General features: G+C 37.5%; 1 protein-coding gene across 1 annotated transcript; it reads left to right on the top strand.

Moving 5' to 3' along the window:
• The first annotated feature begins 3,583 nt into the window (after positions 1 to 3,583).
• LOC145204761 (sodium/hydrogen exchanger 9B2-like) lies at positions 3,584 to 10,266 on the top strand. The gene is made up of 19 exons (XM_080077358.1): positions 3,584 to 3,639; positions 4,183 to 4,211; positions 5,215 to 5,346; positions 5,622 to 5,738; positions 5,811 to 5,897; positions 6,020 to 6,115; positions 6,275 to 6,417; positions 7,005 to 7,132; positions 7,198 to 7,270; positions 7,664 to 7,766; positions 8,322 to 8,428; positions 8,488 to 8,640; positions 8,740 to 8,848; positions 8,958 to 9,094; positions 9,312 to 9,402; positions 9,484 to 9,623; positions 9,680 to 9,787; positions 9,864 to 9,924; positions 10,102 to 10,266. Exons 1-19 carry the CDS (start codon positions 3,584 to 3,586, stop codon positions 10,191 to 10,193), a joined length of 1,962 nt encoding a protein of 653 aa, XP_079933484.1. The 3' UTR covers positions 10,194 to 10,266.
• The last annotated feature ends 651 nt before the right edge of the window (positions 10,267 to 10,917 follow it).

Here is a 10,917-nt window from a genome sequence, read left to right as displayed (position 1 = left end):
AGACTCGAAACGAAGCGGTTATAAATACGGTAAAACACAACAACAGTACATGGAAAAAAATATTAATAAATGAGTCGAAAAAGATCGAAGTATTTCAGTTGGACAACATTAAAGTAAAACTGGTTATAACAATGACTACTAACTAACACACTTGTTATTCAGTCATTAATATGGTCATGTATCATTTAGGTAACTTATAGCCACAGTCAGCATCTTCAACATATTCTATGACACTTCACAGATTATAATTGCCACACAAAAAACTAGCCATAAAGCTTTTAATTTGTATCATAACTGATAAATTTAACGACCACATTACATTTGTGTCAGAACTTGTTTATTTTATTTAACATCTTTACTTAACTTTTGTGTACTACTATTAATTGTTTTTAAGGCTCTTAACTGCTATACTTGCTGCTTTATTTGGTGGCAAGTAGCTTATAATTCCTTTTTTTTGAAGTGCAAAACTCTCCAAGCTTTGAAAATTACAACACTTTTTTGGGTAGATACACTTTTTTTCACCCTTTTTAATTCAATGATCACTGCAAAAACTAAAGCCCACTTACAGTCATCTTAAAAAAACCACGACTAACCTTCAAAGAATAAATTAAAAGATGACAAAATAATTATTTAACTGTACTCACTGTCGAACTTAAGAATATAGCAAACGGGTTTGGTTTTGTAGCACAGTAAACCCGGAACAGACAACACTGAACTACAGGCCGGTTCACACGCTGCGTGATTGGTGGAGCTGCGCGAGCCGCAGCACCCTGTCGCCTATTTCGCCCGGCATGTAGCTTTCCCAAGTGCGCATGCGCACAAGTGCAAAACGTCATGAAACTGGAGCTGCAGTGCCACCATAGATAACATATTAATGCCATAATTTTTTTTTAAATGAAAAAAATGCCGATCAAGGCGGAAATTTTACTTATAAAAATTATACTTTAGAATAAAAAAAAAAGTATCATGAAAGTTATCTGTAATGTTGTGGTGGGAATTTTAAGTAAAAATATCTAGGGGGTGCTGCAGCTCCGCAGCACCCTAGCACGACCCAGGGTATCGGTGTTTGGACGTGTGAAGTAGTAGACTCCGAGTACCAGTAGGTTGTTTTTAGTTTTCGCTCGAATTAGGCGTTTCAATAAATACAACAAACGTATTTTTTGCATTGTCTATCACAGGGGTGGGGAACCTTTTTGTTTGTGAAGGCCGCCAAACGATTTATCGACACTCGTTTAGGCCGCACACATGGGCGTCCGCAGGAAAAAATACAGGGGAGGGCAATACTATCGTCACATCGCCGTTCGATAAACGGTATTTCAGAACAAAAATCATCTGACAGTGATGATTTTTCATTCTTGCCAATCCCAATGTAGCAAAGTAGTGCAAATAACACAATTTTAACTATCACTGAAGACTGAAGTATGTGGTAGGTTGGAAAATACTTTAACGGAAGTAGGATTTACATACACGAACCTTATCAGATGTAACAACAGGGCACGCGCCCCTCTTGCCCCCCGCTGCCGACGCCCATGGCCGCACAGACTCTTTCCCAGGCCAAGGACAGAGGTGTTTAAACTTTTTGACTTACAGACTGGTCGATGTGCTATTGGACTTACGGTCCAAGCTAAATAAAATTCCTCACTACACCATTCAGGATTTTATTAAAATAGAAACTCGCTTGTTTGCCAATATCAATCTAAGAGCAGCTTGTGACATCACAGACGAGTTCTAGACATTTGATTATGCGCAAACAATTGTTCTTTTGCAACACAAGTAAGATCGTAGAACCTTGGTCTCTTGGTAGTCCTACGGAAATCGCTGTGTACCAGTACACAACCATTTGGCTCTAGTTTGAAAACCGCTGCCCTAGAACCAATCAAATAGAAATGTTGAAAAAAGGTAAAAAAGTACATTTCTTAAAAACAATACGTTTTTAGTGCCTGGTGCAATGTGTATTATCAACATCCTAAATTGTATTCTGGCATCGAAGGCCGCAGGTTCCCCACCCCTGATCTATCATATTATCCGTGAAGGGTCGCGGAAAATTTAAAGAGATTAAAAGGGGTCGCGATCAAAAAAGCCCTGCTCTACAGCGTAGCAGAGTGAAGGAAATAACTGTGCTTTATCGCTCTTGTGAAAACAATGGCATACATGCAGTAACGCAACATCGTAATTGCTGATTCTAAACTCATTTCGATTATCTCATTAAAACGTTGCATATGCCACTAATGCAGTGGTTCTCAAACTTTTTTTGTTGCGACGCATCTGGAAAAGTTTTCTGGACTTGCGACGCACCAGCAAATAAAAGGTAATGAGGAAACTTCAATAAATCAATAAACAGTTAATTTAAATCTATTAAACAGCACTTAGAGAACAATTTTAGCCTAACTGTTTTTCGACAAAGTTATAAAACTGCACTCAACACTTTTAGTGCGACCGGCAATTGTCAATTGTTTCAATTATCGCGCACAATTGCATTGTCTTGTCTGCTGCAAGGTCTCAACAGCATCAATAACGAATTACAATGAAACTAATGTTTTAACTTACGAACAATATAAACTGATGCACAAAAATGTACTGCTGCAACTCATGCACAATAATCACTCAAAACTTTAGCTAACAATTATACGTTATAACTACCTCAAGCCTTTGCTAGAAAAGTCGCCTTTGTTACATTGTTATGAAGACTCCGTTCACATAATCAAGTTTAATGCCCGCCAAGCGTCGCCCCAGACACGCGCCTATCACGTACTTGCTGCTTGTACTGTTTGGTCTCGACGTACATTAACGGACAGCCGCGTTTTTTATCAAAAACTTTTGAGGTAAATTTACGCCAATCCGCACTCTACGCAAAAAGTATTTGGACGTAGATACGTTAACCGCACTGAAACCTCATTTTTATGAGATAAACTGAGTTCAGTCACGAAACGGAAATATTCTGCGACGCCCTTGGAAAATTGAAACGACGCACCAGGGCGTCGCGACGCACACTTTGAGAACCACTGCACTAATGGATAGTGATTGTAAACTCACTTTGACAGGGTATTCCGCATGAGTAAAACGCAGAAAGTTACTTCGCGGGCCGCATCCAAAAAGTCTTTCAGGGAAGTGTCGGATCAGGTCACAGTGCTTTTTCGTGGATTAAAAACCGGGTATCGGGCCAACCCTTATAACTTAGAGTAAACAACTACGAAACGTATAATGATACCACCTGTGGTCCAAATGGTACCAGGCATGAAGCATTAGTATTCTACAATACGGGAGTTTTATGGGATCGTTTTATTTGCACGTAATCTTTATTTACATTACATAACACGTAGGTCTACCGCCGTAGCCCGTATCGTAACTGCAACAACAAATATTTTCTAATAATTAAAAGCAGAACTCATCAACGTGACAACAGTTGGGAGCGGTTGCCTGTTTACTAACCAATATAGAGGTAACTTGGAAACATCTTATATCGCAGCAACTTAATGAACCCAAAATATCCTAAAGTCAATAGGACCATATAAAATGCACGGAAAGTCTTACATACAGGTGATAACAAACAACCAAGACAGCAGTTGTCAAACGAACAATCACAATGGCTAATATGGACAAGAGCAATTTTGGCGTAACGAACGAAGGTTTTGTTCACAGGTAACTATTGCTTTTTACTTAAATAGTAAATATAAGCTAGTTCACGGTCAACCTTTGTACGTTTTAATAATTTTAAAATGTATCTGTAAGAGAAATTTTAAAGAAAACAATTTTTAAAGAATACTTTCAAATATGAAAAACTGTTATCTTTGTTCTCGTGGTTTCCAAACTGAAGCCCTTATCGGGCGCTTACTTTAGTTGACAGGAGGAAATACAAAATCATAGAATCAGCATGAATTTTACCATTATGCTTGTGCCAAAGCTTCATTTTGTTTGTGTTGTTCACGTTCATGACGCAACAAAGAGCCCTGGTTTCACGACAAAACTGTTGTACCGCAGTTAATTTTCTGGATAGAAGTGTTGCGCGAACAGATTTTTTAAATACAGCTGGCATACAAACACTGTATCAAACCTTCAAGTGGTACACGAGGGAACAATTTGGGAATCACTGCCTTTTTCCTATCTATTTTTTAGTTCGGTAGTAATACTGACATGTTTGCAATCTAATTTTGTGATTAATTAAAACAAGAATTTTCATTACAGTGACAACTACTCAGATCTCGACAGTCAAAGTAAGTCATTTTATTGTTACTTTTGTAATTGTCAAACTCTAGACCAGTGATTTTCAAACTTTTTCATTTTTTTTCCAAAACGGTCCCTTTGCCTTTATTTCGAGGTCTCGCGTTCTTCAAGCCTGGATGTGTATTTCAGAAAAACGAAACTTGATTGCAGGATTAGTTAGTTATGCAAAATTGCGCATAACAATGATCCGAAGACTGCATCTGACATCACCAGGGTTTTTTTAAGGTTTGGTTTGGGTGACCGCTAAGTAGTTTTAAGAGACCGCAAGTGTTTCATTTAAATACCAAAAAATAGCCATTTCCAAATTTTGGGAAACCGCTGGAGAAACCAAAACACCTTAAAAAACACTGGACATCACAGACAAGACAAAAACATTATGATTGTGCGCGAACAATTGCATTTTTCTTAGTTGTCATGCAATAAAGGCTATTGTTTAGCAATGGAGACAGTAGATTCTTAATTCTACTTCGATTAATTTAAACTGATTCAGTGGCACAAACTGACGCCAAATAAGATTATAGAAGTACTTCAACCTTTTCGCAGTCCCCCCAAAATTGCCTAACGGACCACGGACCCCAGTTTGAGAACCACTGCTCTAGACGCAAACACTGTTTATTGTTTAAACTTTTCAGTTCTTCCACATTTTGTAGTTCGCTTTGGTATTGCAGTGCTGATGTGAAGGCCTAACCGTATTTATCGGTCCAGTTTTTTAATATTTTTAAAAATGTTCCTGGTGTTTTATTGTCCTTTCAGCAAAAAAAGAGCAATGCCGCTATTTAATACAAAGTTCCGACTTATCTCCCACTTCAGTGCAAAATTAGAAAGGCATTTCCGTTCTGATTTAGCTACATCGTAATATGAAAGATCCTCCGAGTTCTAAGTAAACTAAATGAGAAAATAACATTTCCAAATGTGTTTGTTCTAAATTATCTAAATCGGAAACAAGGGTCATACTGCACCTAGTAAAAGTGTCTTTTTACTTTTGTGGATAAGAACAAGAACTACCTGTGTTTTACCCTCCGAAGTCATCGGAAAATTCAGAAGGGGGCGAAGAGCACTTCTATCACATGCACAAAGGAAGTCAACATGAAACTAAAGATCCAATTGAAGGCGACAATGAACCGGGTAACGCAATCGAAATTTGCAGATGACGTTTTATGGGCCAATGTTTAGATTTTTGACATATTATTTAAAAAAAGTCTTTTGTAAAAACATTCCATATTTTTGTAAGTTATTATTATTACAATGTTTAGTCGGGGCTTTAAAATCAAATCACTTTTTAACTCAATGCAGTCAAACAGATGTGTATTTATAAATCCTTTAGAATTTGTTGTACCAACAATAACGGAGCAAAATTTGTTCAATATAATTTCTTCGGCTGACTATATTTTGTTTGTTAGGATGTGGACTGAACGGTGATAAACTACTCGGGAAATGCGCATTGTTTTGGGGAACACAATGTGGCTGTGAGTCCGAAGAGGAATTAATCATAGGTTTGAGGCGTGTAGGCAGCAGAGGTAAGAAAAAATATCTTGTAATATTTATTGAAACACCATTGTTAAATGCTTAAGCATCTTACTTTTTTTTAGTGTTAATGGCCATTTTGTTTTGGGCGTTTTTCTGGTCAATAACTGCCTTAGGAGGACGTTTCGCCCTTCCGGGTGGAAATCTGTTTGGTAAGTTGAAATCTGTTTATATCTGAAAATATAGCTTTATTATAAAAAGAAATAGTTCTATTTCTTGGCAGTTACTTTGTCTGTTTTGAGTAAAATGTAGTACAAGTTGTGTTTCTGTTTAGGAGTTTTAATGGTGTTTATTTTTGGAATTGTTACTGAAACATTGATTGTCCTCATTCCCTTGCCATTTGGATTACCGAATCTACCACCTCTGCTCGGTAATGTAGCCTACTGTGTCCAATCAGTTTTCGGCAGCAATTTTGTGCAATTATATCAGTAGTATACTAAAAAAACAATAAAAATTGCTTGCGTCGCCTTAACAACACAGCTACATTGTCCGCACTGGAGAAAAGCATGAACAACTTGTTTCATTTTAGCATCTCTTTTTATGGGCATAATTCTGAGAAATGTTCCGGGTATAAGTGTGGCAAAAGAAATAGATCCAGACTGGTCCTTTACATTAAGACAAATGGCACTTGGTATTATTTTGGGTGAAGCTGGAGTGGAAGTAGACAAAGAGGTATGTTTGTATTGGTAGTTTTGAATGTTTTTTACCGTGGAGTTCATATCCCCTTGGAACCTTCATGGTAATCAAACTATTTTTAAAATAAGCCAAAAACGTGAACCAAATTATCATCACTAGGCCTATAACCAATAGTTGCTATACCAAAATCACGCATTCGGGCTATAGTTTATCTTGATCACGCACCAAATACCAGCACGACAAAGAGCAAGACTCACGATTGTATAAGCCAGTGCTGTAATGCACTCTGCTTACTCTGGTGGTTGATGTAGTGACCCGTATTTTTAGCCGGTTTACAGCAGTGATATAGAAGCTGAAATGTGACTAAAATATATCAAAATGTGTGATCATGCATACAATGCAAATCTCTGCAACAAACTATTACAAGTTTTTGATTAACCCCTTCGTTCTCAGGTACCCATGTGACTCTTCTGTACCCCGTTTAATTGCTTTTGTTTATAAGTGATGCAATTATTATGCCTCTCTGTATAACTAATTTACGATGTTTAGCGCAATCTTACTTCATGACTAGATAAAGAACCGACCGATCCTGAAAAAGTTTATTCTTAAAAATATACTTATAGATGATGAGGAAACTAAAAACGGTTGTTCCCCGTCTCGCATTTTCTCCATGTTTAACCGAAGCCATCGCTTACGGAATCTTTTCTCATCTTATACTTGATCTACCGTGGTTGTGGTCATTTATGCTGGGGTATGATATTTATTTTGTCATTGCAACGCGTGCTAGGTACCAGCTATATTAATTGTATATTCTAGATTTGTATGCGGTGCAGTTGCCCCGGCTTGTGTCGTTCCATCGATGATAAGGTTTCAAGCCAAAGGTCTGGGTGTAAGTATCCGACAAGTCTACCGAACAAAAAGGGCGAGGGTACACGTAAATAACTCGCGCAAATTCCTAATTTCTAGTTAGTTTGCACTGGGTATCGTTGGTGATAGCTAAATATTTTTAGCACATTTTTACACGCTTGGGATAAATATATGGTACAGTAAAAAAAAACGGAAATATAACTTATAGGCTATTGCGCACAAGTGTTGTTCTGAAACATACCTTCAGTTGATCATATCAGTTCTGTAAGTTGTTTTCTTTTGCGTGAACTAAAACCGTAATTTTATTTATCTATTATGCGTACACTTGTGTTTGCAATAAGTTTAAGTAGTTAGTAGAAATAATTACGAAATGAAGTGTATGTAACAAAAAGTAAAATCCTTGTTTGTCAACAAGGTTGCACACGGAGTTCCTACGTTGTTAATGGCGGCTGCATCAATCGATGACATAATTGCAATCAACGGATTTAACATACTTCTTACCATCACGTTTTCAACAGGTAGTTTTTTGAACTTTTACGTATTTTTCTTGTAGTATTTTTGGACAAACAAACGAGAAACCCTCTGGACCCTAAATATAGGCCTACCACACAATGTACGAAGGCTTAATCATCTGCACTTCACGTAATAACAGAAAATAGTAAACTCGTGATGTACCGAACTTTCGGTTTGCCAAACATATATAGCCGAATCAGACATTTTTAGGATCATTTGGTTTCCGCCGAATTGTTTGATGCGAATCGTCCGAAATCGAATCTTTTACTTAAGCGCCGATACGGTGTTTATGCTTAAAAACGTATCACAGCATATTTCAAACTGAGCAAATCCTAACATTACTTTAAATAGTATCGTTTTGAAAACAATATTGTTTTCGTGATTTCAGAAGATCGGTTGAATCGACCCAACCTAATCGGTGCATCACTTTAGTTATTAGTAGAAACCCGTGTAAGAGGCCAATGCACGAGGAGAGAAAGTTTTGACTTAAGGCCTAACGGTCGAAAAATACATTTATGGATAATATTTCTGAGCAAGCAAACCTTGACTTTGCCACTCAGGTGGAATCGGCTTCGATTTATTGAATGCATTGTTTGAAATTGTGTTTGGATTCGCTTTCGGAATAGTAACCGGCCTGCTTATGTGGATTTTTCCTGATCCAAGACAGGTACACGACGCAGTATCATTTGTTACATGCTAACGGTAAACGAGATTTTCTATTGATAGCATAACATTGTGCGGGATAGAACTATCTTATTGGTTGGGACTTCTTGGTTACTTATTTTTGCCACCAACATTATTGAAGTTCCTGGAGCCGGTACACTGGGTACACTAACATGCTCTTTTGTTGGATCTATAGGATGGCCTGAGCAACAAATGGTGAGAGGACTTAAAACATAAAACTGACTTAAATTTGAATTATTAAAGTTATAGTGTACAGTGTACAAGCTGCATAATTTATGTGAGCTAATTTTGCAGGAAGCTGTCGGCCATAATTATAAGGCTCTTTGGTTCCTGTTCCAACCATTACTTTTTGGCCTTACTGGAGCTAATGTTGATCTTAGCCAGATGAAAGCACATACTGTAGGTGAGCAGCTTTATTTTATTTATATTTTATGTTTTTGAGATTTTTTTAAGTGCATCATTTGTTCTTTAAGTTTAAAGTCAACTGCCATAACGAAACACCATGTTTATAGGCCTTGCAGTTGCATGCATGATTATTTGTCTTGCAATACGACTTACTGTTGCTGGAAACGCGGTATCGTTTCTTGGGTGGACCCACAAAGAAAAGTTTTTGACATCTATAGCCTGGATTCCAAAAGCAACTGTGCAGGTACTGAAAATTGTAAATGTAATGTAAGACAAAAATCACGTAATAATCTTAAGCTTTTTGCCTTCTTTCCGGGATTTTTGTTTTTCCAATGGTATGTTTATTTTTCTGTATGCCTAAATGATACCTTAGTTTTATTAGCTTTCATTTGTCGATGAGTGTCAAGTTTTCTCTCATATCATTTATTTCATTCAGTTTAATTTACCATCACTTTTGACAGGCAGCCATTGGTGGGACAGCACTGGACTATTCGAAATCACTTTGTGATGACTTGACCTGGCCCCCTTTATGCAACGGCACAGACCCAATAGGTAGTTCATATAATTTAAATTTCAACGAAACTACTCTCCCTTTATGGTCAAAATCAATAACATTGTTGCGCATTGTTTCAGAGAATGCGACTACAACAGAATCCATGGAAACCACAACAACCTTTTTATTAAATACCACAACACCAGAACCTAAATGTGTGTATTCATACAAATACCCTTCGCCCACTACTTGTGCAAACTATCTAAACTGGGGAACAATTGTAAGGCATATTGTCTAATGTAAAAATGCCAAATTTAAATTTATTTTATGTCACAGATTTTGCAAGTTTCCGTTTTGGTCATTATCATTACAGCGCCTGTTGGGGTATTTTTAATTGGTTTGGCAGGACCAAGATTGTTGGATGTGTATGATCCGGAGGGTGAAGTAAGTTGAACATTCTTAACTTGACTTGAAAAAAAGGCAGACGTAAGTGTACTGAATTTCTGCGTTACCTTTTTAGGAGGCCAAAGGCATTGAAAATGGTAGTCCGAAGGTTGGGATATCTAAACACGCTAGCGATGGTATGCTTAGTTAAGTTGTAAAAATTTTATTTGATCCGATTTTTTGGTTGATGATGAAATATCCATTTCAACTGAAAGGTTTGGGCAAATTGTGTAAAAGTAGTAAAAACTTCAATCAACATTTTAAAATAATAACTTAAACCGATGCCCAATGAAATAATTTCCAATTAATTTTAGATGGAAGTGTACATATTTACGAGTCATCTCTTTCCTTTGAAGAAGAGGTTCCTGAAAACCTTGCATCAGAGGTGTTGCAAACCAAACTATAACTGGAAATAGTGTTAAACGAAGTTTAAAATTACTGTATTTAGTTTTTGCAATACAAGTTGTAAATAGGCAAAACGTGATTTTATTGTTGCACATGTGAAAAGCCTAATGGGGCCTGGGTAACTTTACGATATTGCCCAATGATAACAATGATTGATGTTGGGTCAAGATTAATCTGGTAAAAGTGTACAAATTTGTGACGTAATAATAAGTTTAAAGTTTGTTCAAAGCAGGGGTCTCCAACACGCGGCCCGCGGGCCACTTGTGGTTCGCGATGCAATTTTCCGTGTCCCGCGGCGTTATTAACAAATAAAAAAAAATGTTTTATTCACCCCAGAGTTGCAAGCGGGCCCGAAATCTGAGCCCGAACCAGGCCCGAACCCGAAAGTAGAAGCCCGAAGCCCGGTCCGAACCCGAAACGTTTTTGAGAAGCCCGTTTAGGCCCGAAATTTTGATTGACAGGCCTATCCACGAAAGCCTTGCAACAAAGGATGAGAAAGAAAAAAGAGAAAGACAACAAACACAATGAACAATAGTAGACAATGGGGTAAACAATACGTTTTAGAGGAGGGTGGGCATTAGGTCAAAGCCAGAGAATTGTTACTTAGCTGAGTGATTTTATTTAAAAAACAATGGCGGACAAGGAACGTAAAGTCAGGCCCGTTTTCTTACAAATGCCTAAGCCCGAACCCGGCCCGAAAAGCCCGGCCCGACTTGCAACTATGA

This window comes from Phallusia mammillata, chromosome 8 (genome assembly GCF_965637545.1).
Source record: "Phallusia mammillata chromosome 8, kaPhaMamm4.hap1.1, whole genome shotgun sequence".
NCBI classification, from domain to species: Eukaryota; Metazoa; Chordata; class Ascidiacea; order Phlebobranchia; family Ascidiidae; genus Phallusia; species Phallusia mammillata.
The sequence above is the reverse complement of the archived record's forward strand: the minus strand, read 5'-3'. Positions and strand labels throughout refer to the sequence as shown.